Source organism: Agelaius tricolor, unplaced genomic scaffold (assembly GCF_023055355.1).
Source record: "Agelaius tricolor isolate 1412-34295 unplaced genomic scaffold, bAgeTri1.0.p SCAF_5, whole genome shotgun sequence".
Lineage (NCBI taxonomy): Eukaryota > Metazoa > Chordata > Aves > Passeriformes > Icteridae > Agelaius > Agelaius tricolor.
In genome coordinates this window covers 48120781-48147888 of record NW_027269265.1, presented here as the reverse complement: position 1 = coordinate 48147888, position 27108 = coordinate 48120781, and the positions used below count along the sequence as shown (strand labels likewise).

The 27108-nt window shown below is 43.2% G+C and overlaps 1 protein-coding gene across 6 annotated transcripts in view; it reads left to right on the top strand.

Annotated features, from left to right (window-relative positions):
* The window catches only part of OSBPL5 (oxysterol binding protein like 5), a 174123-nt gene extending 147036 nt beyond the window's left edge, over window positions 1–27087 (top strand). For all 6 annotated transcript variants that reach the window (XM_071427769.1, XM_071427772.1, XM_071427771.1 and 3 more), the window contains 14 exons: window positions 3571–3790; window positions 7412–7596; window positions 8993–9074; window positions 9695–9793; window positions 10650–10746; window positions 12270–12368; window positions 13563–13660; window positions 15606–15695; window positions 17859–17995; window positions 21930–22115; window positions 22637–22775; window positions 23956–24073; window positions 24668–24770; window positions 25740–27087. In XM_071427769.1, coding sequence (XP_071283870.1) covers window positions 3571–3790; window positions 7412–7596; window positions 8993–9074; window positions 9695–9793; window positions 10650–10746; window positions 12270–12368; window positions 13563–13660; window positions 15606–15695; window positions 17859–17995; window positions 21930–22115; window positions 22637–22775; window positions 23956–24073; window positions 24668–24770; window positions 25740–25875 — 1789 coding nt within the window. In that variant the 3' untranslated portion in view covers window positions 25876–27087. The remainder of the gene's footprint in view (window positions 1–3570; window positions 3791–7411; window positions 7597–8992; window positions 9075–9694; window positions 9794–10649; window positions 10747–12269; window positions 12369–13562; window positions 13661–15605; window positions 15696–17858; window positions 17996–21929; window positions 22116–22636; window positions 22776–23955; window positions 24074–24667; window positions 24771–25739) is intronic.
* Window positions 27088–27108: the final 21 nt, after the last annotated feature.

Here is a 27108-nt window from a genome sequence, read left to right as displayed (position 1 = left end):
AGTTGCAATCAGATTTTTCTTACAGGCTCAAATTTTAGCTGAGTCTGGTTCAAGCTGGGCATTCAGCATGTGGTCATCTGGACAGTACCCTCTCCTTTCTGAGTCCTACCTCTGTTGGGAAAGTGTACCCAAACTCCCCAGTGCTTAAAGCCCAGGGGAGTTTGAGGGTTGCAGGACAGGAGGATGACTTGCTGTCATCCCTGAAGGAATGAAGAACATTTAAATAAGGGAGAATGCAAAACCCAAACTGTGCAAGTGCTGAGCAAAGTCATTTTGGTTTGCCAGTGACAGTGGCTTCCTCACAGGGATTCAATCATTCTAATTAAATGCTTTCCCTACAGGGAATCTTACCAATTAAATTGGCATGCAGTTGTTAGGGGGCCAGTTAATTACATTTAACTCTATGTTCAAATTAGCCAAACTACTCTGTCAAGAACAGAAAAAGAAAGGGAAGATGATGGATATTATGGGGAGAACAAAACCCCCTTGGGAGCTGGCAAAAGCAGATTTTCTTTTGAGCCAAAGTTGCATTTGTCTGCTGGCTGCTTTGCTCCTTTCCTGCTGGGAAACAAATCAAGATTATACAGTGATTTTAAAATCCATGTCTTTAGTGACATATAAAAATGAGAGAGAGAACTGTGTGAGTGAATCAAAGCCTTAAGTACTGTGTAAATCAGTGATTTTAGAAAAGAGACTTTTAGGGCACCAGGCACTCTTCTTCTAATATGAAGTTGTATTTCTTGTGGCTTTCATATCTCATCTCCAGCAACCCCAGGAGTCTGGCTGGTTACTTCTTTGCAAAAGCCGATGGTTTTTTATTTGCTTTGTGTAGAAGAGCAGTATCAAACCCAAAGAAGTACAGGTCACCAACTGATATTTCCAGGAATGCCACTTAGAGAATAAAGCACTGTAAGAGAACAGTAAATTAGCCATGAAAAGTGCCAGGTTACCCATGTTCATGGTGGAAATCCAGTGCTGACTTTTAGCATAGTCATTTTCCCCCCCAGCTTTTGGATTCTGGTCCAAATCTCATTGGAAGGCCCTGGGAAGTCTTTACATTGATTAATTGGCCAAGCTCATGGCATGGCATTTGTTTGTAGCACATCACATATATTCAGTGGTGATTCTCTTTGGAGAAAGAACCCAGGTGCACTTCAGCATCTCATGTTTGATCTTCAGAATGAGAAGCATCTGTTTTCCTTTTGGTTCCCCAGAGTGGCTCTGTGGCTCTGGATGTATTAAGTCTTGCCTGGTTTGTGGTGGTGGGTAATCAGTGCACAGTTCAGTGGAATTTAATATGAATCTGATTTCCCTCTTGGACTAAATCTGAAATCTTAAAAAATACTGGGGTGGGTGGTGGTGGTGGTGAGAGAAAACTAAGAAAATAGTAATTTACTCCATTAAACGTCAAATACTTCCCAAATGTGAGGCAGGTGACACTGGAAAACTTGCTCTTCTTACAAATGTGAAATAGAAACAAGTGCTGCATCTCAGCATGAACTAAAAACCTTATAATGAACTGTTCTTTCAAGTATTTTTCCCCCATGGAGAAGATTTTCATTGGGTCTAGGGAGCAAAGCAACCACAGTCAACACTCACATGTTTCCCTGATCATTGAAAAATTAAGAACTAAATTAGGTATTTAAATGATCAAAACCAAATAATTTCCTGGATATAACATCCAGAAAACAACTGTGGTGAGGAATCATGGATAATATCTCCAGACAGCTCTCTCCTCATCTTTCTTCTGCTTTACTATTTTAAATTCATGTGTGTGTAATCTGTGTCTCCAGTGTGTTTGGTTATCAGTCATTACATTTGCTGCCTGCTGGCTAAAAAAGAGAATTAACATCCTGGCACTAGAACAATGAAGACACATAATGTCTGATAGCAAATTATTAGTGCTGGTCATTGACTCTGATTAATGATCTCAGTTTTATTATACAGTGCAACTATCAGTTAAAAAACCTTGTGGTTTGTATATATAAACACTGTAGATATGTATATGTATGCAGACATACATATATTTACAAAGGGAATTAAAAGAAAGATTTTCTAAAGGCACAGAAAGCTGTAAGATGACACTTCCAAAAGAACTCTAGAAACTGGGCTCTGCCAGAAATTGAGCTGTGGCTGTCACAATGTGGCTTGCTTGGCAAGTTAAAAATCATGAGCTTATTTCAATGCATAGTTGGAAGTTGAGATCTTCTGAAAAGCTGATGCCAGTTCTGAGTTCTGATTCTTCTGTTGCCTTTTTTTTTTTAATTTAACAGGGCTCTACCTAGCAATGACTAATTATCTTTTTAAAATAGAAGATAACAAAAGTGGGGAAAAGAGCAAGGGTGGGAACTTTCAGCATTCATCCTTAGTAAAAATTGGAACATGGCCAGAATGGCCTGAGAAAATGCCCATCATAGAGAAGCTTGATGCTTGACAGAACATTCCCATGTACTGAGAAATCTTGGAGAGGAAGACAGTCTACAGGAAGTTACAAAACTCTTTAAGATCCAGGGCCTGTTTAGATCCTCTGAAACCCCTTGTATAACTGGAAATCTTTTTTTTTTAATTGCTCTATCGAAGAGCAATTTTTCATGAGGTCTCAGTTAAGAAATTTTCAGAGGAAGGACCAGCTGAGAAGCTCAGCTAGTGGGAGTAGGCCAGGCCATGGAAGAGGTAAAGTGTCTGCAGACATATATGAATAAGGAAAACTGTTTCCCATGATAAATACCACTTGAAAAAAGTGCATTTAGTGAATACTTTTCAGCACCTGACCTCTGGCCTGTGCAATCAGGTTCGCCATCTGTCATATGAACTGCATCTGCTTTTTCAAGTGGAGATGCTATAGGTTACTTGAGAGAGAATTTTTGCATTCTCTGAAGTCTGGATCACTGAGAATGATACTTGTTACACCTTCCATGCTTTCCCTTAGATGCTGTTATAACTTGGGAGTTCTTCTCACATGCAGTTGTCCACTCCATGCTTTCAACTCTGTTCTTCCACACAGCATCATGTGGGGGGGGAAGCACATTCCCCCAGAGGAAGGAATGGATGAAGGAGGGGTATATGTGTGAGAAAATACTTGCTTCTATTAGTTTTTAAATTTGTCTTTTCTAGTGTAGGGCTGACTTAGGACCACCCTCTGTTGAAATAAAATAGCAATAGCATTGAAAAGAAAATGTATCTTGTAATGTCATATTTCTTGTATGTGCTGCAATCCACTGATTTCTGTAAAGGGAAAAATCTCTCCTGATGGATACTTCAGTTCTCTTATCAGCAGTGTAGAGTTGTTGGAGTGCACTTGCTCTGTATCCCTCTGGTCTGTGGGCTCCCATCCAGAGCCAGCAGCAGAGCTGTGTAAGGATGGGTAAATGGAGCTAACACCTTTTGAAAAGTGCAGTTTGGATTCTTTCTGGGATAAAACCTTTGTTATTCAGAAAATCAATGTCTGAGACTGTCCTGGTCTGCACAGCCTATTCTGAGTCCTGGGAGTGTTTTTACTGTGTTTTAAAAGCCTTAAGGAATGTGGCTTTGTAATTCAAACTGAAGCAAGCAATGAACTGTGTGTTGCAGGTTGAATGAATCAACCCTGGAGAACAACCACCACTTGGAAAACGATGCTTTTTCGGACAAGTCCGAGAGAGACAACATAGAGGAGTCAGAGAATGAAGCACAGGAGAACAGCCGCAAGACAAATGAAAGTGAGAGTGATCAGTCAGAAATACAGGGAGAGCTCTCTCCAGGGAGGAAGGGGACCACTTATATTGAACAAGTCTATGAAGAATTTGGAGAGGTAAGAAAACAAAAATCTTGATTGCTGCCTGTTCCTGTTAAAATGTCTGTTCATAGTATTTGTCCTTCAGCCTTTTAGCTGTGTGGCAGGTAACAGCCAACTTAATGAGTTCTGGTGTTTTACAGACAAAGCAAAGCACAGTTTTCTGCTAAATTACATGGTGTTATGTTCTTTAATAATTCTGCATTATGAACAGCAGCTCTGCTACTGTGCTTTGGTAGCATGTTTCCAGCATAAGTGATTGCTTTAACCAGTTATTGCATTAAAGATCTGCACAGCATTGGCACATTCATGGAGCCAGCAGGAGGGGGGATTATTATCCTGGACATGTGTCCTGGCCAATTAGGGCACTCAGTCCTTGTATGATACAAAATATGACACTTCCCTTTTTTTATTATGCATGGAACATCCTATTTTTTGTGTCTGAATGGAGCATTTGAGCCACTTGATTGCTAAATGCCAGTTGCTTATCTGAAAGCCATTTCTCATGACATTTAACAGCAGGAGGATGCATTTCTTTTCCACATAAGAGCCTTGCTAGCTGATGTCACTGTGACACCTCTGAGGAAGGCAGTGGTAGAGAGCTGGGGCAGCCAAGTGTGCTGTGTGAGAATCAGTCTGAGCAGGCAGCAGAGGAGCTCTGCTCTGAGCACTTGCTTGCCTGCTGCTTTGAACAAGGAAGCTGAGGTCTTGTTGGTGCATCAAAGAAAGACACTGCTGGGAAGCTGTTTTTTTCTTAGAGTCACAGAATTGTAGAACAATTTACATTAGAAAAGATCCTTAAGACCAAGTCCAGTTATTAACTCAGCACTGCCAAGTCCAGTGCTAAACCATGTCCCTCAGCACCACATCAACATGGCTTTTAAGTGCCTCCAGGGATGGTGACTCCATCACCATCTGTTCCAGGCCTGTTCCAATGCCAGACAATCCTTTTAGTGAAAAAGTTTTGCTAATATCCAATCTAAACTTGCCCTGACATAGCTTGAGGCCACTTCCTCTTCTCCTATCACTTGTTACCTGGAGAAGACACCAACACTCACGTCTCTGCAACCCCCTTTCAGGTAGTTCTAGAGAGTGATAGAATCTTCCCTCAACCTTGTTTTCTTCAGGCTAAACCACCCAAGTTCCCTCAGCTGCTCCTTACAGGACTCGTGCTCCAGACCCTTCACCAGCCTCTTACACTTTTCTTTCAATGTTTTCCTGAAAGTGTAGTACTAATATTGACAAAAAAATATATAGTCAAATATATCCTAATTACACCTAGCTTCTCTTCAGTGCATTTTTTTCCCTCAAATCCTCTTGCAGACAAATGGCAACTGTGTTCAAACAGGAGATTTTGAATATAGATGAGTAACTACGCAGCAGCAAAATGAAAGCAAACAATTTCTGTCAGCTGCTTATTCTGAAATGACCTTTCTTCACATGACAAACTTGCCCTAGAAGTGGTGGTAGGGCAGGCTGGTATTTTGGTGTTTGAACAAACATTACAGGCTACACTGATGTGTGTAGTGGGTGTGTGAGAGAGAGAGATCTCTGCAGTTTTACATTAAAATAAGAAAAAAATGAGCTACAAACCAAGTGAAAAAGATTGCATTTCTGTTGGAGAGTGACACTTAGTATGGCATTAAATAAGTCTCTCTGTAGTGTGTCTGCTCAGGCACAGGCAGCATCCAGTGGGCTTCCAAAAAGAATTGCCGTGTAGCCTTGGCCCATGGGTGTTTTGTAAGATTTCTTCAGGAGGTGGGCCTGGGGCTGTCATCACCTGGGCCGTGCAGGTAGGACTGGTTGTTGAGTCTAAACTCACTGATGAAAGGAACGTAGAGAAAAATGGGTTTTGTGCAATGATGTAACTCCCCTGGGTGGAGATGTAGCAAGGTAAACACATGCCAGGAGTAATGTCAGTCTTCATCTTAAACTGAAACTGCCCTCAGCCTGTGTGTGCAATTTGGGTGTGGCAGCACAAAGGTCACAGACTGGCACTGTTGCATTTTCAGCTTGGCTGTGAGGGCTCATTTTAAAGGTGTGCACATGGGTAGGTGCCTCACTGGGCTCTTGGAAGGTGTTTGGCATTCCAGTTTTGCCTGCAAATGGAATGTGAAGGCAGAGACAGGTGTCAGAAGAACTTTGAGATTGCAAAAGTTGGTCTAGAACACATAATAGGAACTTTGGTAGGTAGATTGATAATAGAAAAAAAAGAAAAACCAAAAAAACCCCCACATTTTTTCCAGGCTTGTAGTTTAAACAAGTTCTAAAAAGGGTTATTATTTGAGGTTGTTCACATCTTCCTGCATCTTTTTCTATTTATGTCCATCCTGTGTGCAGTGATTCATTGTGAGTAACACTTTTGTCCAGCAATTTCAACATGGCATTAATTTATATTGGCAGTAGATGAGCACTTGAGAACCTGGATAAATAATGAGAGTTCTGACAGACCTCTGCATTGTGAGCCCTAGGTGATGCTGTGGTATTCCATTTCTCCTTGGAGGTGCAAGGTGTGCATTGCATCAGACTGTCAAAAGAAGAATTGTACAAAAGCTGAAAAGCAGCAAAGTAGCAGAGCTTTGTTGTTCCTCAGTTTGAAATTCCCTCAGCCTGCAAGCCCTGTAGGACTGGTAAACTTGGTGTGACCATAGAGCTGATTGGGAGGCAACATGGAGGCAATGCTCAGGTGGTGAAAAAGAATGTTTAGTGATTTATACCACCTGAAAATCCTGTTGTGCTGTGCTATGCCTCTCCCAAACCAAGTCCATTCCAAAAGTAAATCTGTGTCCTTTTTCTCATAGAAATCTCTTGCCTAAAATCAGTAGAAAGCTCAAGTATTCTCTTTCACTGTTAAATTATGATGCCTAGGGTCCATTAAAATGTAATTTAGTTTGAAAATTTAATTTACCTTCTCTAGTGGTGTGAAAGGCATGTTGCACATCTTGTAAACCCATTGAATGCATAGGAGCTACACAGGCCTGAAACCACAGCATAACCCCTGGCTTTTTTTACCTTCACTTCTGCTGCAAAGGGCTCTGAGCAGCACTGGCAGGTGCTGGGGTTTTTGTGCCTCTCACCTGGCAGTGGGGCCCTTGCCATATTGACACACCAGTTTGTCTTGTCTAGAAGTTGCAGGACTGCTTCTGTTCCCTGTTGATTACTTGTTTACCGCCTACATTTTTCTACATCTATCCTAGTCAATCTTATAATCTCTTGTTTTTGGAGAATGGGGCTGAGAGGAGCTGCCTCTTTGCATCCCCCAGGCCACAGGGATGCTGTGACAGCTCTGGGCATGTCCACCCCTCCTGAGGGCCTGCAGTGCAGAGTGCCCTTGGCTAATGGTGGTCCATGCTGGCCCCTGACAGCCCTAGGGTGTGGAGGCAGTGCCTCAGGAAGGAGTGCAGCAGAGCAGTGCTCCCTGCCTCGTGCCAGCCTTCTCAGACACCCAGGGCTTTCTGCTCCACTCACTTGATTGCTTTGGGGGTTCATTTCTACTGAGACATGGCTGATGTCTCTCTGCAGTGGTGTAGGTGAGTGCTCACCCTTGTGCCAGGGCCTGGTGGTCACGGCTCCTGGAGAAATGCACCCACAGGGAATGGTTTTACTGTTCCTGCCCTGAAGTTCCCTTTGCCTCTGTAGACAGGGGAGTCGTCTCAGACAGAAACAGTCTCTGAGGAGAACAAGAGCCTAATGTGGATCCTGCTGAAGCAGCTGCGGCCTGGCATGGACCTGTCCCGGGTGGTGCTGCCCACCTTCATCCTGGAGCCGCGCTCCTTCCTTAACAAGCTCTCCGACTACTACTACCATGCCGACCTGCTCTCCCAGTAAGCAGCACACAGGCTGGGCCTGACCTGGGCACTTCTCCTGTACTTGGGAAAATATCTCTGTGTGTGCCAGAAAGGCTCCCAGATACTACTGAGGTCATTGGCTCCAACAGAGATCAAGCCAGGCACCAGCTCAGTGGCTTTTTGTAGATAAAAAAATGCTGCCAGTGAGGGGCAAGGAGGGAAAAGTTAAACTCCAGACAAACCCACCTTTGCTTATGGATGCGTTTGGCACTGTTGACTGGAGCTGATGGGAATTAAGCCGATGCCTTGGAGTTTTGTACAACAGAGCTGTGCCACCTCCTGGTGTGCTCGTGTACATACACGAATAGGGGAATAGGATGGAGCAACCAAAATTGTCAAGCACTTCTGTTCCCCAAAGCAATATAATTATCATGGTTAAAAAATAAATAAGAAACATCTTTTAAAACCGTTGATGATAGAGGCCTGCTGGGAGCAACAGAGTAGAAAATAGGAAATGTTCTGCTTCCAGATAGGTACCTGCTTTCTGAATGAGATATGCCTAGTGGATTATAAAACCATCATGTGCAATATTTTAATAGCAGCACTAGTTACTCATTTCTATTCCACTTTCTCTGGGTAATTACAGAATCATGGTATTTTCAAGCCTTGTTTGTGGTATTTGTACCATCTGAAGTTAAAGAAATAGTTCTTCTCAGTGCTGATATGTAAGAAGACTTCAAGAGGTTTGGAGGTTTTGATAAAAAATTGTTTAATTTGTGGTTCAGGTGATCCTTCTAAATGAATTTTGCAATAATTTACACAAGCTGATTTTTAAATCTGACTAAATGGTTGGAAATACCAGGAATGCCTTTGGTTTGGTTTACTTCCTGTTTCATCTTTGAGCATTGTTTGGAGGTGCTGGCTGAGATGACTTTTCTAAGTCCCTTCCAACCTGAGGTGTTGCATGAAATCTCAAAGTGCTGATAGAGCTCATGGAGGACATCAGCTTTAAAGATCTTTTATGAATGAGGAAAACAAAGAAAAAGAGACCAAAAAAAAGTCTTTGATCTTGATGACATAGGTTTATTTTTATGACTCACACTGTTCTACTAGCTTGTGACTCAGTGTGAGAGGCAGTCCCACATTAACCTACTCCAATATCCAATCAAACCTGATACACTCCAGTAATTTTATTGGTCTTTTCAAAGAAATGTGGGGCAAGGGGTGCCACTTTTTAACAATTTGTGTTGTGCGATGTACGTTAATAAACTATATATTTTTCTGCTGGGAGACACCTTTCTCACTGGCAGCAGAACAGAAGTTACTTCTCTTTAGTTGTGGGGAAATAGATTTAAATTGATGTTATTATACTGCTAAGAAACTAATGTGATGTGTGGCCAGTATAAAGAACATTTTATGTTCTGTTCTGCAGGGCTGTCCTTGAAGATGATCCATACACCCGAATGAAGCAAGTTCTGAGGTGGTATCTGTCCGGCTTCTATAAGAAGCCAAAGGTAAAATGAGACATGAAATTGGGGTCGTAATGGGCATTGAAATCTTCTGCTGTGGTTTTGTTTAATTTCTCTGTTGCTTCTCCTTTGAGACCTTACTTCTTTTACTGCTCAGAAGACTTTGACCATTACTTTTAAAACTGGGGTTGCATTTGGTTTCAGAGTAGACGGTGAATGCAGAATAGTGACAATCAGCCCCAGAGCCTTTGCACTGCACAGTTAGAAAGTAAAACTAGTAATCAACAAGTAACATGCCCTGAGATGCAAGGTTTTTCTCTTTGCTGAAAGCAGGTCTTCTTTCTCTTTTCAGGCCAATTAGTACTACTGTGCCGTGTCCCCACATCAGTGTGCCCTTGCTGTGTATAGTAGCAACAATAATAAAGTTTGATCATCTTTGATTGGGCAGTATTAAATAGTAAAATGGTGAGAATAGCAGATTAATCCATGGCTGGGATGAAAACATTAGATTAGATGGATATGTAACTAGTTCTTTAGTTTTTATTCTTGTGATTGACTTTGTGTAAAGCATCCAAGAAAAAAATTACTGTATTGTTTTGTGGCCATTTGTAGCATTGGATTGCAAATCTTCATTTGTAGCAGATTTTGATTACTTGGTTTTTCAGGGAATAAAAAAGCCATACAACCCTATTCTGGGAGAGACATTTCGCTGCTGTTGGTTTCACCCCCAGACGAACAGTCACACATTTTACATAGCAGAACAGGTGAGTTGCTGCTTGGATGCTCAACTGTTGCCACCACCAACCTGCTTGCACCTCCATGCACAGAAACACACTACTCCTCTCACCCTAGGAGCTCTGTGTAAACAGGCAGAGTGTACCTGGGGTAAACTGGCTGCTGATCTTTTTTCTTTGCAGATTTACAGAAATTATGTGAGGCTTGGTGGGCACTCAAGACTATAACAGCAGGTCTTCCATATATAACATCAGCTTCTTCAATGGGATTCTGCCCTGCTGTTTTCTTATTGTTAATAAAATGGGAGTTGTATTGCCTCTGTCAAAAAGAGCATAAAACACACAACCAAATCCTTCCATCTTTTTATTTCTAAACTTTCTATGATGATTTTAATAGGAGTAAATCGAGGGCTTATCTCTATGTTTTTGTGATTAAATGAAGAGCAGAGCTCATAAGTTAACTGGCCTAACAAAGTGTAGTTTGAAATTTATCATGTTAATAAAGGAATCTGAGAACTGTGTGGTCTTTGGTAAAGGGACTCCCAGTTTCATTCACATTGTTCCCCTATTTGATTAGATAATTTTAGCTTTGTTAAAATTTTATTTCAACCACTGCATGCATTTCACGGAGGTCATTCAAATGCTGCACTAAAGTTCTGCACTGTTCATTTATTGTCTTGAAAACCTTACACTCAACCTGTTGGCCTGAAAGTGATCTCACGTGCACAAGCTCAAGAAAATACAGGGTGAGGGAGAAAGATTAGATGTATAATGCTCTTATACATAATAATGGTGTCATGTCTTGTGTTCCCCCTTTGTTCTGCACCCCTCCTCTGCTTGGCCTGTGCACATTGCTCTAAATGACCCCTGCCTGTTTTTATCCTAGGTGTCCCATCACCCACCAGTGTCAGCTTTTCACGTCAGCAATAGGAAGGATGGATTCTGCATTTCTGGCAGTATTCTAGCTAGGTCCAAGTTTTATGGTAAGGCATTAAGTCTAGGCCTCCTCCAGGTAATGTTGTGGCATCAGTTTTGGTTTGTTTTTCAATCATCCCTGAGTGCGTTGAGAGTTAAGAGCTAAGAAATGGTTGACAATTCTATCACCAAGATAGCCAAAGTCCTTGTCTTGGCTCTCCTGGGTCTTCACCATTGCCACCATTTCAGTGTGACACCACTCTGATGTTAAAAGAAATAAAAAAATCAGAGAGAAAGATTGAGAGCTTTAAAAATCTGGTTTTCAGAAGGCAAAGGCTCACAATAATATATGGGATTGTCAGTATGCACTTGGTATGTGCTTATGGATGACTTACGTTTCAGCTCTCTGGCACTCAGCCAACAAACACAAAAGTCTCTGAATAGATTTGAACCTTTATCTGGCTCCCAGAGTCCTGTGGGGTTGAAGCCCAGACCTTCAAAATCTTCTCCAGTCATTTAATATCAATAGAAACAGCACAACTCCAGTCTCTGAAACACTGTTGCTGTTTGAAATCAGTGTTTTGTTTAGACAAACATTTCATAACTACTGTCCTCTGCTGAGTGTGTTTGCCAAAACACTTTAAGAGAGTCTTTGCTGTCCTTCTGGCAATTTCATTTTTTATTTGGGATAATCCCCTGTTGCAGCAGACCTCTCGTTAGGGGTAGAAATGAGCCAAGACACAGACTCTCATTTAAAAATGTGAAAAGGGTCCTGGTTTATTCTTCTTTATAACTTAGCCATCCTGACTCTGACTGCAGCAAGTTGCTGCTGTTGGCTTCTCTGGCAGACTCTGACTGTCAGAGAACCTGACTGCAAGTATTTTCTGCTGCCTCTGACCACAGGTTTTTACTGAGCTCGACTGTGACTGCAGGCTCCAACAGCAGGGTCTAACTCTGTCAGACCCAGACCGACCTCACAGCAGATCTTCTGTAGCAACAGCTCTCTTCCTTGTTTTGTTCTTCTTCCTCAGGGCTCCTATATCTGCTCAAGGTCTTCTTCCTCTAGGCCTTCTTCCTCAAGGATCCCCCTGGCGGCCCAACTCAACTCTTTTATCACATTTATCTTTGTTAGTCACAGCTGCGACCCATTAAGGGCAAGGCTGTTCTTCTTTGGTAATTAGTACAACCTTTGTTCTGCTTTGGTAATTAGTTAAACTTTGCTAATTTGTACAACATTAGTACAATTTATCAGGGGCAAGGTTACTTGTAATCCCTTCTTCTACACCTACAATCCACAATCAGAAAAGTTGTGAGAAGTGGAGGACCTAAGAAACTTGTAAGCTCCCACTAATGACCTGTTAAATCTGCTTGTCTTTCTCCGAGAGGGGCTAAATGCCACAGCAAATAAAAGCTGCAGAGTTTGTTAGAACTGTCTGCCTCCAGCTGTGCATGATTTGCAGAGTCCTAAATTTTGAGCATTTCATCTCCTTTCATGAGTGACCTACATTTGAATGGAAATGTTTTTTCTAAAGTAGGAGGAGGGGCAAAGTGTAACATGACTTTTTAATGTGTATGTTTTTTTAAATTCTAGGCAACTCGCTTTCTGCATTGTTGGATGGGAAAGCAAAGCTTATGTTTCTAAGCAGAGGGGAAGAGTATATCATCACTATGCCATATGCCCACTGTAAAGGTAAGGTATGACTCTTCAAATAGGAAGCAAACAGAGTAACAAAATGGTGTCTTGCTGGCTAGCTTTGCACTGGCTCTCCCCTCTCAAGCAGCTGACAGCACAGGGCCTGGTAACTCCAGAGAGCCCCCCATGAGTCCCAGCACTCAGCAGACCTTCAGTAATCCTCACTGAAGTCTTTCTGGTTTACCTGTGCACAGCCCAGGAGAGAATCAGGCCCATCAGTGTTAGTTTTCACACTATGCAGAAACAGAAAAATACTGCATATATGCACTGCAGATAAGATGAAAAGAACAAGACTACATTTCTGAGCTTCTTAAAAGTTTTTATTATGTTAACACTGAAATTGCTTGATATATTTTCTGGCTTTTTGAGAATAAAGGAAATTCCTGACTTCTCTTGCTATTTGTTTCTCTAATCAGTGTACTTCTCAGAGTATGAGCTGGCCTCAATGAGGCTGGCTGCTGCTGCTGGTGAGGCTTTGCTCTGTGGAGCCAGTGTGTGCTGAGCCTGGGGCATGGCTGCTCATTCACTGCTCCTCAGGAAGCTCTGTCTGCATCATTTTCACTGCAGAGTTAAAATCAGCAGTCAAATCCAATTTTGACTGCTGATTTTAACTCCGCAGTGAAAATTGAGTTGAGTATTTTTTAATTTGGCACTGACTTCTAAGTTTATATTTAGAAGGGCCTGGGTACCTGAAAACAGTAACCTCATAACATCATGATCTCTGTGAAGTATTCCTTTCCATAAATCTTCTTCTTACCAATTTTTCTGCAAAAGACCTTCAGCAAATGGTAAACGTGTGTAAAATGTTCCCTCGTGACCTCTAGTCACCCAGCTTCTGGTGAATCCCATTACAGCTTCTCTCTTCAGTCATCCTGAGAGAACTGACTGAGTCTGTTTAAACATGAGTACGGTTGCACAACTTTATTTTTCCTGTCTCACTTTCAGCTTGTCACAGGTGCACCTGTGAGTCAAGCTGTTTCCTAGCTGGTGTTAGAAATGGGGAATATGGACTTAGGGGGAGATTCTTCATGCTGATAGTAAACAGCCATTTCCTAGAGACCTCCAGTTCTGTCTTTTCAAAACTTTAAGCCAAGTGATGAATTTCACAGTGTGTCAGCAAGTGCCAGGTTTACTTGAGAAAGCAGATTGCTTCCACTGAGGCCTCTCTTAAGCTTCTTTTTTTCCTTTCAGGACTTTTATATGGTACCATGACAATGGAGCTTGGAGGGAAAGTTACCATTGACTGTGAGAAAACCAACCACAGGGCAGAACTGGAATTCAAGCTAAAGGTAAGATACAATAAAAATGGCCCAGTTTGAGTGGGTCTCAGGCTTTCCCCTGTGCCCAGGCAGGGTTTGATAATTGATAATGTGAGCACCAGAGTGGGGCCTGCCTGGAGAGAAGGTGTCACCCTGCTGCTGGTTTTGTGTCCTTCAACTCAAACCGACCCCAGGAAGCCTTAGTTTTACATGACTTTTTCTGGCAACAGGCTAAATTTTGTTCTGAAAGTTTGGCAATGACAATCTGGCTTCTGCTTGAAGAGGGATAATTAGTTTTGCTTGCAAAATCTAGTGAGTGTACAAAGAAGTTGGAGGCAAGTTAGGATGGTAGCTCTCCAGCAGCCATCACATCTGTACTCGTACCTTGCAGGCGTTGTGGTGAGCTGCACCTTGTGTTTCTGAGGGCTGCAGGACCTTGCTCTGATGGCAAAGTGAGAGCCCATTGTCAGGAAGATAATTCTGAGTGGCTGGCACACTGGCAAGTCCTGCACTGAATTGTTCATGTAGCTAGTTCCTCCCCTGAAAAGCCTGGTGATAGAAATTCATGGTATGCAGACAAAATGGTGAAATCTTTGAGCATTCCTGTTATTACATGGGTTAAAATTTAGGAGAGAAAGTGGCAACATGTAACTTTCTTTGGGCCGTTAACTTGATTTTTAAGAAGCATCCTTTTCTCTTCTGCTCCAAACAATTTCTTGCCTGAGCATAAAATGAAAGGAGAACTGAGATCTGCAGGACTTCAGAGTTGCAGCCTTAGCCAGGATAAATGTGAGAGATCACTGGAGTTAGGGGAATCTTTTGTTAACTGTGAGTTGTTTGAGGGCAATAATATTTTTGTGTCTTTATTTCCCCTACAAAGGGAACTCTTGCTCCCTGTCATTTGCACCTACTTGTCTTTAAAGCCTATTTTTCCAATAGGCGTGGTGTACTGGGTTGAGGCCATATTTCCCTGACTTGAGTGTCATCACAAACATAAAAACACTTCAGAGCCTAAAATGCTTCTTTTCTGGCTTGAAAACACTGTGATTCATCCAAACATGTTTCTGAAAGGTCCTGATGACATAATTTCATGCTCTGCTTTGAGCATTTCCTAGCTGTCTATTTTAGTAGAACTGTGGGAAGTTTCAGGTAAACCCCTTAATTTTGTTTTTAATTTGGATATGTACCAGAGATTGATGTTTAAGATACATGTGATTATTATATCCATGGGTGTTGTGTGAAATTTGGGTTTATATTGTTATTTAACACACACACACACACACACAAAAGTTTGCACAAATGTTTTCAGAAAGTGCCTGCTAAAATGTCTGAAGAGGTGTGTTCTGTGAACAGAAGAGCTGCTCACACTCTCACTGGCATTTCCTGTGTTTGGCAGCCAGGAGATGGGTGGAATTTTCCATTGTTCTGGGATTTATTTATTTATTTTCTTGACTCTGGAAATACCCTTTTTCTTTGGTTTGTGGGGGTTTTTTTGCTGTTCAGAGCTTCTTCACACTGGAGACTTGACACACATGATGTCACCAGCAGTGCCACAGTGCTGTTGCTATCCCATAAGCAGGAAGAGTCCCCACTAGTGCTGCTCCTTTTCTTTGGACAAGGGTGCAAAGGCTGTGTACAGTGGGAAAGAGTTGTCCACCTACACTTATCCTGATGTCTGGCTGACAATAAATAAGTGTATTTCCAATAAAGATGAGATCTTGCACTTCTGAGTGTTAATGCACCTCAAGGCTTATCTCCCTATCTGCAACTGCAGTGTTTATGGTATTACAAACAAAAGGAAGGGGGCACAATGTGAGACAGTCAAAATCCATGTTAGAATTCATTCTGCCTTTCTCCAGAAATACTGGAGAGTCAGCCAGTTGCACTTTCCTTCCCTCTTATTGCATCTCTGTTTGGCTCCCTTCCAGTCCTCACTAGACTGACCATGTTTGCTGTTGCTCTTGTCCCCTGACAGCCCTTCTTCGGTGGCAGCACAAGCATTAATCAGATCTCTGGGAAGATTAAATGTGGAGAAGAAGTGCTAGCGAGTCTCACTGGACACTGGGTAACATTTGATATTCGAAGTTGCTGGCAGGTTAGGAGCCTGTGGCTGCAGGGTTCGAGGGAGGGCTGGCAGCCCTTGGCAGGCTCCCTGCACTGGAATGGGCACTGGGAGGGCCCTGTCCTGCCTGTTCCCCCCAGCCCCAGGGCATGCTGGTGAGCACAGCCAGGGCCACCCCTCTTAATGTACCTCTGGAGCTCATTTACACTTCAGTAGTCCCATCCATCTGCAGTGAAAGGAGCGCTGCACTCCCAGAGCCTGGGGAAGCTGGCAACAGTAAGAGGGTTCTCCATCAAAGGCAATGGGTCTGTATTTAGGGTCTGAGGCTTAGGGCAAGCACTGATGGCAGGAGATAATGTGTATGAGGTGTGATTGCAAAGACCTTGAGGCTGCCTTTTGTCTGGTGTGTTCAGTACTTCCCCAGTTAGGCTGGGATTCAGGGAAGAACTTAGAGGGTTTTGAAATCATTGTTTTCACAGCAAACCTTTATGGTAGAAGACAGTTACTCCCCTGTTCATCAGCTGAGGGACAGAGACATGGATTTGGTGAGGCTGTTCTCTCTATGGCTAGCTCAGAACAGCCAGCAGGGCACTGGGCACCTTTGTGCACCCAGTATACACAAGTAATTCACTCAGAGACAACCTCAAGCCAAAATCCAACAACAATAAAGTTGCATAGTGAATGATGTAGTACACCCAGTATACACAAGTGGTTCACTCAGAGCCAGCCTCAAGCCAAAATCCAGAAAGAATAAAGTTTCATAGTGAATGATGTAGTCCAATTTTGATTGGAACTCCTGGTACCTGAAACAAAAGCACTGACCCTTGGCTTTGGGCTGGACATCTGGGTATTTCTCTGAGCAACATTTGGACATCTACATCATGATTGCAGTTGGTCTGTGCTCCCTTGCCAGTCCATAGAAATTGCCACTTCTGAGACAAGATCTGTCTCATCTGAAGGAGGTATTTAAAGAAAGCCAGGTGAAAAGTGCCTGGATAAAGCCCTTACTATAGTGAGGTCCTAACCACAGTGTAGCCTTTGGTACTGGGCTTGTCCTATCAGGCAATCTGTCTTTTTACATAAAAAGCTAATGACCATTTTGAAATTGGGAGATTTTCCCTTTCTAAGCATGTACAAGGGATTTGCTCCCTTCTGAGCTCCCTGTCCTGCAGGATGAGCCCTGTCAGTGGTGAGTTGTGCTGGGCTGTGGAGTACCTTGTCTGCAGTGGGTCCTGCCAACACCACCTGTGAGAGCCCATCATCCAGGGGCTCTCCTGAGCCTCAAGGTTGAGTGCTGCTCAGCTCTCAGCCTTCTGCTTTTACCCTCCTCCCTTGATCTTTGTCCTGGTTGTTAGTGGTGCACAAACTGCAGTGATGTGTATGAGAAGTTAAATGGCTTTGGAATGGTGGCTCTGTAAGCTGCTGCTTGCAGCAGTGTGCTGTGAACAGAGCTGCCGTGCAGTGGGGTAGGGATGGTGTTGGTTCTCCTCCTTTCCCACTGGGAGTACTGGCCTGCTCTCCTGGCTTTTCTGACAGAAATCCTTGCACCTGAATTGTCCTTGCCTTGGGACCTGCAGACCCACCTGATCAAAGAAGGGAGGTAAATCCCAATGCTCCTCAGTGCTAGGGTCACAGCAGCAGCTGAGTGCATGTATATATGCTTGTTAGAGATGCACGTAGTGGTGCTTGATAATGCCTGCCTACCTCATCCTTTCCACAGTAGGGGTCTCTTGGGCACCTGGGATCAGTCCTGGCACTAGCATTTGGGAACATGGGAGAGGAAGTACTGAGGGAGAATTTGGAAAAGGGAGCTGGGGATCTTTTTTGTATGTGCTGGGTGGGAGGTGGGAAGAACAGTGTGAAAGAATAGTATCTTAGGGTTTCTGTGGGCACTCAGGTCTGGGGACAAGACTTAATAGAAGGAACCAGGTCCCTTTCTACTCTGATTAGTAGTAAATGCAGCCACTGTTTCTGGCAATGCCTTGCCTCATTCATTTCAGAAACTTTCAGGAAGTGTTCGATGAGATTTTATGGGATAGAGGAGGAAAGAAGCCTCCTAACCAACAGATATCCCTTATCATCATCCAGGAGCAGCTTCAATTTGTCAGGATTAATTTCTGCCTTTGTTTTCTGATTGTCATGGATTAATTTACTTTTCCTTCTCAGGATGGAGAAGTGCATATAAGCGAGCTGAAAAATGGGAGCACAGAAATGTTCTGGAACCCGACGAGCGAAGTGCGCAGGCAGAGGCTGAAGCGCCACATTGTGCTGTTTGAGGAGCAGACGGACTTTGAGTCAGAGAGGTGGGGAGCTCGGGGGACGTCTCACTGCTGCTTCTCTCATCAGCAGGGCTCCTCCAATTCCTCAGCACAGTCCTGGAAAGGCAGTGACCTGCTTTGTTGGCACATATTACCCAGCCATTTACCTGTTTCTTTCCAGACTATTAACTCCGGAGTATTTCCATGAAGTACAGCTCTAAAATCAAACTGGGCTGAGAAATAGCGGAGGCTACATTTTATCTTCTTAAAATAACAGTTCTGCCTGGACTCCAGAGATCTCTGTAACTGCTGGAGCATTTTATAAAAGGGCAGGATGTCATCCTGAGGTTGGATACCTTGTTAAGAAGGGTTATTTCAACCACAAGCTCTTAAAGTACGTGTAGGAATTGTGGGAAGTCCTGGCATCCGCAGAGCAGTACTTTGAACCACATAACAGGATTTTATGAATGAATGTAATTAAACAGATGTTTAACCCTGCCTCATAATCTCAGCTGAGATCTCCAATGCAGTCTGCACCAGGCTTTGTAGGGTGATCTAGGTTACATAAAACAGGCACGTAACTTCGTGTCGAGTTTGACCCTGGTTGGATGCCAGTACCCAAGAAAGTCACTCACTCACTCTTTTCTGCAGCTGGACAGAGGAGAGAAAATTTAATTAAGGGTTCATGAGTTAAGGACTGTGAGAAGATAATTGTCAGTTACCATTGAGAGCAAAACAGGCCCAAGAATAAAATAAATTTATTGCTAAAAAAGTCAGACCAGGATAATGAGTTGTAAAATAAGCCCTTAAAAACACCTTCCCCCCACCCCTCCCTCCTTCACAGCTCTACTTCCTCCCCCAGTAGCACAAGGAGACAGGAGAGTGGGGGTTCCAGTCGATTCATCACCCATGGGCTCTCCTGCTGCTCAGGGAGAGGAGTCCTTCACTGCTGCACTGTGGAGTCCCTCCCACAGGATACAGTTCTCCATTAACTTCTCCAACATGGCTCCATCTCAGGAGCAGCAGCTACCTGCAAACTGCTGCAATGTGAGTCCATCCTACTGCAGCATGGATCACTCTTCCACAGGGTCCTTCATGGACAGGCTGCTCCACAGGCTGCAGAGGAATCTGGGCCCTGGCACCTGAAGCACCTCCTTCCTCTCCTTCTGCACTGACCTTGGTGTCTGCAGGACTGTTCCTCTCACATGTTCTCACCCTATTCTTCTCCAGTCACAATTAAAACTGTGCCACAACCTTTCTTTTGATTTCTTCCTCAGTATGTCATGACAGAGGCATTACCTCCACCCCAGTGTTGTCCAGCAGCATGTCCATATTTGGAGCCATCAGGATTCTGCCAGATATTGTGGAAGCTTCTGGAGCTTTTCACAGAAGCCTCCTCTGTAGCACCCCTGTTGCCAAAAACCAGGCCATGCAAACCCAATACACTTAGAAAATGGAAGAAGTGAATAATGCACATTGTACAGTTGTTGAGCAAGAGTTGGGCAGAGTTATGTGGGGCTGGCTGGCTTTAATCAAATTAGTTGTGCTTCCTCTCCACTACAGTCAGCCAGCACCAGCCAAAATCCCAAGCCAGCACATGCAGTTGCTGCCTGGCTCTGCATCACGTTGTGCACTTCTCTGTGGACATCTGATTTTGGTGTTGCATCACATCACCCTAAAAAGATTCCCCTTTTTATAGGTAAAGAAAGGGATTGCATGAAAATAAAAACACACAAAAATTTAGTTTGGAAAGTGATGTCTCGGGTTTTAGCTTTTATATTTTTCAGATCTGTACTGCTTTAGTGTAGTACTTCTGAGCTTCACATTAGGGGATGGTGAGCTCTCTTCACAGAGTAGGGAGACAAAGCAATTCCTTCTCTATCTGGGGACCAAGGACAAATGATCCAAATTTCAGGCCCCAGAGCATAAACAACATGAACTGAAGAAGGGAAAACAAGGGAGATGGGACTTCATAAGTTAGTTATAATTGGACAATTAACTCCAATATGCAAATGGACCAGAACTTATAAAAGTGAGAGACCCCATGAGTGGTTGTCCATTTTGTGACCATTTTGGTTCATCTTGTGTGTAGCCCTGGCTGGGCTCTTGTGCTGCCCAAGGTGTATCCATTGAGGCCTTCTAATAAATCCCTACTTTATTCTTTAATTCCATCTAGGTCTCTGTTCTAGGTCAGCCTTCACAAGACATCAACAGCAGTGGGCATTATGAGCAATAAAGTCTGTATTTGTAACTTACAGAACAGATGTGTTAGCTCTGCAAAGCAGGGCAGATTGCAGTACATTTTTCTCTAAATCTTCAGAAAAAGATTCTTTAAAGGAGAATCTTGGTCTTGTGGGCAAAGAATCTCCAGTTCTCTGTTTACCAGAGTTGGCTCCCTTTGCTACATGAGAGATTAATAATGTTATGTGCATCCAAGGGAAGGAGGAATAAGGAAAAACAGACATTCCACCAAACTCCTTATTATGCTGACAGTTGCATGAATAAATTGCCATCTAGTCCAGGTTATATTCTGCCTAAATTGCTTAGTCTTCCCTGCAGTGCTGCAAATCACCTATTTTCACAATTGTTGGGGAATCTCTGAAGCTCATACTGTCATGCAGCTCACCATGGAGGGTCTCATTGTCTGACATATGCAACTCTTGATGGAGTAATTTTCCCTTGTCAAACAATCTTGTGCTGTCCCTCTAAGGTTTGTAGAATTAGGGGACTCACTCTTTACACCACTATATTCTTTAAGACAGGCTTTACACCACCAAAATATATTCTCAGGCTGTTATTTCACTCCTCCCTGCCCCATCCCCATCACTGAGTTTCTTTCCTTTGTTTCTGGGAGAAATTATTCATACACAGAAGTAGGGGAGTGACTTGTTAAAAATGAAAGGAAGGCATTGCTTTACATCCAGTTACTTATCTAAGAGGCTGCATTTTTGGAAGTGCTGTGTTAATGTATGGTGCTAGAAATATGATGAAAGCTTCAGGCTCACTTTTAAATTAAGAGCTTCACAGCAAGCTCCAAATTAAATGCAGTAATGAATTCATCTTCTAAATGGTGGATGGATGTTTTGTGGAGCTGGGAATAATGGAACAACTTGGATCTCCTGGGCACATTCTAAACACTAAAGCATACAGTAATATTTTGGGAGGGCTAGCTGCTAGTCTCAGAAGTATTTCCAATCTGAAATGAAGATTAAAGTGCTCTGATTAGAGGAACTATGGAGAGGCTGATCACAGCTTGGCTATAGTAAAAAAAAAAAAGGTAATTTTTCTCTGGTAGAAGGCAGATCCTCTCCCCAGGGCAGATGCTCAATGAGAACAGCTCATATGACAGATCACTTATTCTTTGGCAGCTGCAAACAAGTGTGAGTGAAAACCTGTGTTCATGCTTACAGCTTGTGAGCACGAGGACATGCTTGTTGCTTGTGGATTGCATCAGCTTCCTACAGATCTGGTTGTAAATCCTGTATAGGAGGTGCATGTACAGCTACAAGATGTGCACATAAGTTTGTTTTCCAGTGCTTCTAAACATTACATATAAAGACTTGTTTTGGGGATAGACATTGACGCAAAGGCTTCTAAACAGAAATGCCTGAAAGGATGAGGAACAGAACAGATTCTCCATCAATCGCCTCTAAAGAGGCCACAGATCCCAGTGAGTCAAACACAACTTCCTTATGACAGCAGCATAAGAATTCAATAAACAGACAGCACTGAAGAATTCAATAATTGTTGTAGGTGATGTTATCTGAGAGAAAGTTCCTTCAGCAGGTCACCCATACAGCATTCAGTGTTGCCTTTCTCAGTATCTTTAACTTACCAGCTAAAAACAGAGACTGAGCAATCCTGGTACAGTTCTGCTGGTGTGTCAATACACCCGACAAGTTTCTGCTCTAAAGTTCCAGCTGGCAAAATACATTGCTGGTTCTATGGTGGTTTAACTTCCTTCCCTGATTATTCCTAGGCTTTGGCAGCATGTTACCAGTGCAATAAACAAAGGTGATCAGCACAAGGCGACGCAGGAGAAGTTTGTGCTGGAAGAGGAGCAGAGGAACGCTGCCCGGGAGCGGAGGGAAAGCGGCACGGAATGGAAACCGCTGCTGTTCCAGCACGATGCCGGGACCAACGAGTGGCGCTACAAATACGAGGAGTGAGTGCTGGGCTTGGGGTTCCCAACACATCTCGCTGCCTGAGTTCCCAGGGGTGCAAGCAGGGCTACAGACCTGTCACTGGAGCCCTGCCATTCCCCAAAACTATGTCCAGAGCTTGCCCTTTGTGAGCTGCATGTCATCATTAGAATACATGTTCATGATACTAATTGGGAATAGCTGGAAATGAAGGGGTGGCAGTGGAAAATCCACTGTGTCATTGATGAAAATTCCTATTGCTGCAATGAAGTGCAAAGTCATTTAGCAGAGATTTTCTGCATTGTTCAGAGTAGAGTTAACAACTGTGCTCTCCTCCCTTGGGCAACAAGGGTAAAGCCTCTGGAGACTGAACCCCCTCACTTATTTCAAGGAGCTGTGAATGTGCAGGGAACTTTCTGTTAGTCCTGGAAAGTCTGGCTACTGTCAAGAATGATTGCCTGCCCTGATGCATGTGGAATTAGTGTATTGGGCTAATGTGGGATTCTTGCTTTTCTGATGAATTTTTCTCATTTGGTCTCAAAAGTCTAAGACCTTGGGATCCTTTGAACGACATTGCCCAATTTGAGAAGGATGGAATACTTCAGACAATGGAAAGACACTTATCCACAAGGATGTCAAACCACAAAGCAACATGCATAAACAATCAAATTACACGGCACAAGGTAAAAAGCCTGTCCTGGGGATTATCATTTTCTTTATGGTTGTTTAGATACACAGCTCTTTTTCTACAGCATTTTCATGTAAGCACAGCATAAGCTGAAAGTTTTGTTTTAGGTAAATACAGCTTGTGACTATAGACCTGCAGTATTATACCATTATTAGTTCCCAAGAATTGTAATTACTGATTGACTCATTCTATCAATTTTGGCATTTTTCTTCCACCCAATGCTAGTGACAGTGACTCTTACACTGAATTTTGCATATGACTGAGCTGAACTTTACTGTTCAGTGTTTCCAAAGCAGAAAACTTCCTGTAGGTTTTGGAGTACATAACTGAGACCCCCTGATTTCAGTTTCAGTCTTTGCCATAAGCCTTTATCATTCAGTCTCTCAGACAAGACAAGAAACATCTTTCCATCCTTTCCCTAATACTCTACTATTTCAGTGCTTCCATTTTTGGAGCAATACCTGTCATTCATAACACATTTTGCAAATGTAGAGCTTCTAAACTCACTAAGTATAACCCATATTACACTGAAAAACTTGTATCTTATTATCTACAGAGACTTTTCTTTTGTAATGTCCCACACTGGAATGTCTCTGATTCAGTGGGGAAGTTGGGGTTCATAACTGCTTTTCAGACCCTGTAGTGAGAAGTTTGAATTAATGTGTTTGGTTTACTCATCTGAGAGAGAGGGCAAAACTTTCCAAAGTGCATCAAGAAGCTAGGCATAAAAATTCCATGATGCTTAGATCCTCCAAGCACCTTCTGAAAAATCATTGCCAGGGAAGTTGATTCTAATTTTTTCTTCTTTTCCAGTATTCTCTTATGTACCTGGCTGAGTTAGGTACACAACTCAGTAAAGGAACGATAAGGTTAATTCATAGTATGTATCAGTTAAAGCTACAAGAAGAATAATTTGGATAGATTTGTCTTAAGAACCTTACTTACCTTAATTTGGTCTAAGAATGTTGTCACTTGGGGAAATGCTTCTGAATGAGGCACATGTATAATATCCTTAAGTAGCTGCCAGAGTCCACTACTATGAGTTGCTGAGAATGTAATCAAACTTCACAATCTCATATTAATTTCCCAGCACCCCAAATTGTTTTGTTCAAAGCAATCATACACCTCTTCAATGTGATAGAGACTGAGTCACATCTAATCCCTGTTTTATCCAGAGGTCTGCCAAAGACTGCAGGCGCCGCAAAACCAGTGATCAGCCTTCCAACCACAGCCAGAACACAGAGAGCAGCTGTTCAACGCCAGAGTCAGTGCAGGAGCTCTCAGATGATGATGGCAAGTATCTGGGTGTCACTGGGTCAGGCTTTAATGTTCTTGCCTTGGTACTTTAATTCTTGAGCCAGCCCTGGGACGTTTCCCAGCCCAGTTAATACCATGGGCCAACAGCCCACAGGCAGCACAAGGAATGTTCTGCTTTTCTGTTCTCTGTATGTGCTGTTTCTGCCTTACAATGAGGACTTCCCAACTCCTGGCAAAATTGGAAAAATGCAGTGACATTCCAATCAACACATAGGAAACAGGCTGTGTTTCTGTCTCTTTTCTCTGCCTTTGTTAGAGGTGACCTTGAATGTTTGAGGGAGTGAGCAGGTGTGAGCACTCCTTTCTCCTCCCCTCAGCTGAGGAGCATTGTTTCCTTAAAGCTGACTGAGAAGCACCCTGACCCCAGAGTCACAGGAGTGACCTGGATCTTCCAGTGGCCTGGATCTTCTGGCTGGAAGATTCTGTTCCCTGTCTCCTCCCCATGTTTCCTCCTGAAAGTGTCCCCCTAGCAGTGACAATTAGTTCACAGCCACCCACTTGCTGTGTTGTGTTTCACTACCACCAGAATGGTGATGCAAAACATAATTGTCCTTCAATACTTTGCCACAGGGTTTGAAAGCCTGTGCGCTCAGTGTGGGAAAGAAATGAACCACCTGAAGGAAATTCACTCAGCTGTCTTATCTCTACAGAAAGCCCAACAGGACATACACAGGTAACCATTTTCTGTCATCAAACAATGATTTTAATGGGCTACAAATAACTGTGTGGCATTTAACCCCTTACTGTGGTCTTTAGAGTGTCTCTGTGAGCTGCAGGAGTACAGTTCAAGTTGTTATAGATAAAGTAACCACTTATCATACCAGAAAGACAAACCCAGACTCTGCTTGAAACAGTTAACTTCCTCTTAACAGTTCCTGTCTGAGCAAAAAGCATCACCTCAGGATGGTATTCAACGCAAGGTACTCCTGACTGAGAAGGGCTGGGCCACGCCCTGGCTAAAAATAAATCTCTCCCAGGCAAGAATATGTGGCCTTCTGATCCAGCATGTTAGGAACTTCCTCAGTTTGCAGGGTGTTTGTTCTGAAAAACTGGGCTCCATGGAGAAAAGCACTAAACTCCAGTTTTTTGTACAAGTTGCTGGTTGCCATCTGAGGGATACAGTAACCACATCTGGTGCTGACAGAGGGCTTTGCCCTGCAGACTCCTGCGGGGAGGAATTAACTGCTAGTTCAGCTCCAGGGAGCCCTGCTGATTCCCCTCTGTATCAGGAGTATTATCCAGCCCTGCCAAGGCTTCTGTGGGGTGGGATCACACATGACGCCTACCATTTCTGGATGCCAGAGTCATTGGTGATATGGTTTTAGCTTCACTGCAGCTCCTGGGGGTGTCCAGGGCAGGTTTGGGAAGGCTAGGGCACAGGTTAAACTCACAGGGCTATGAGTGAGTGCTGGATGAAGAGATTTTTTGGGGTTTGTGCCCTTCCCATGCCAACCAGCTGCAGCCAGAAGCACTAATCTTCCTGTTAAAAAGGGAGGCAAAGTCTGGGGGGGCACACTGCTCTGCCTCTGAGGGTGTCATCAAAGTGCAGGGTTCCCTCGTGGTGTGGAAGCTCTGGATATGCACACATGTGAAGGCACACTTCTCTCCAACACACAAATAATCATGTTGCTTTCTTTTGCAGAAATCTCAGCGCTCTGAACAAAAAGTCCTTCCACAGGAAGGCCTCTTCTGAAAGCTTCCTCCTGGACTCTCGCTGTTGGTTTCTCCTCTGCATCTTTCTTACATGTCAACTCTTCATTAATTATGTCTTCAAATAAAATCACTACATTTGGCAGCAATAATGATCACTGGCTGCAGGAGGGGGCCACTCGCGCAAGGAGCCCAGCGAGGCACCAAAGCACTTTAGAACCAACACGGCAGAGGTGGAAGGAAGTGGAAAAACGAGGTTAAAAAGGGACCTAGGAACCTGCAAAACTTTGTTCCTGCAGATTATGTCATTTTTTGCCTTTTACATGTACATCTTCAAGGACCTCTTAACCTGTATGGGCCTTAATGCTGAAGCCAAATGTAGCTTTAATTGTGCAATTTGTTTTCTATGTTTTGTCATTTTCTGATGCAATTAATAATTACCCAGCAGTATTGGTAACCCCAAAATGGTAATCACCTCAACATTTTGGAAAAGTCATGGTGGCCTGGGTCATAGCTCCAGGAGTGAGGAAGAGCAGTTGGGGAGCTGTAAAGAACTGTTATCCATGGTGCCTGTCCGGCTGCCTTTAATTACAGGAGGGAGTTGATGTTGGTCCAAAAAATCCAGGATACCTGGGGTATTAAGTCATGATCTGTTTAGTCAGCCCATGCAGAATGGAACCTCAGGATGTGTTTTATTTTCCATTCCACAGAAACTGTAAATACACACAATTTCCTAGAGCCATTCTGCTTTAGGAAATGGGAAGTATCCAGTGAAAGCTCCTTGTCTGGTTACGGAGCTGACTGGTGTCCTGGGCCTGGCCCTTCGAGGGTGATGTCAGACACGCACGCCTGTTGTAAAACCTGGTCACTTACTATTATTGTTATTATTTGCTATACGGCTGTTTTATAATATCACACACTAGCATTGTAGAGAGAAATCCACTGCCCCAGCATAGGTGAGGAGGATGGGAGCGATGTAGGTGTACGTGTGTTCGGTCTTAGGCACATTTATTGTCAAAGGTCAGGAAAGAGGGAGGGTTTTGCCACTGCATTGTTCAACCCTGTTAATAGTCTTCCTATTTTACACCATTTTTTAAAGATTTGCAATATTTTCTGTAGACTGCAGACAATACTAAGCCTTTCTTTTCTGGCCTGAAGTAGTTCCAAGTGGTAAGTACTGCTATATATACAGCCTTAAAATACTTAGTGGTGGTGCCAGTCTGGGCTATCTTTCAATGTAAATGTTTCCAAATTTTTAAGTACATTCCTTGTCATATTCCCCAGTTAGGGGAAACCTGTTTGTGCTTGATATGTTGAAATAAAACTACACACAACTTTCAGCGGCAGTCTATCTGACAAAT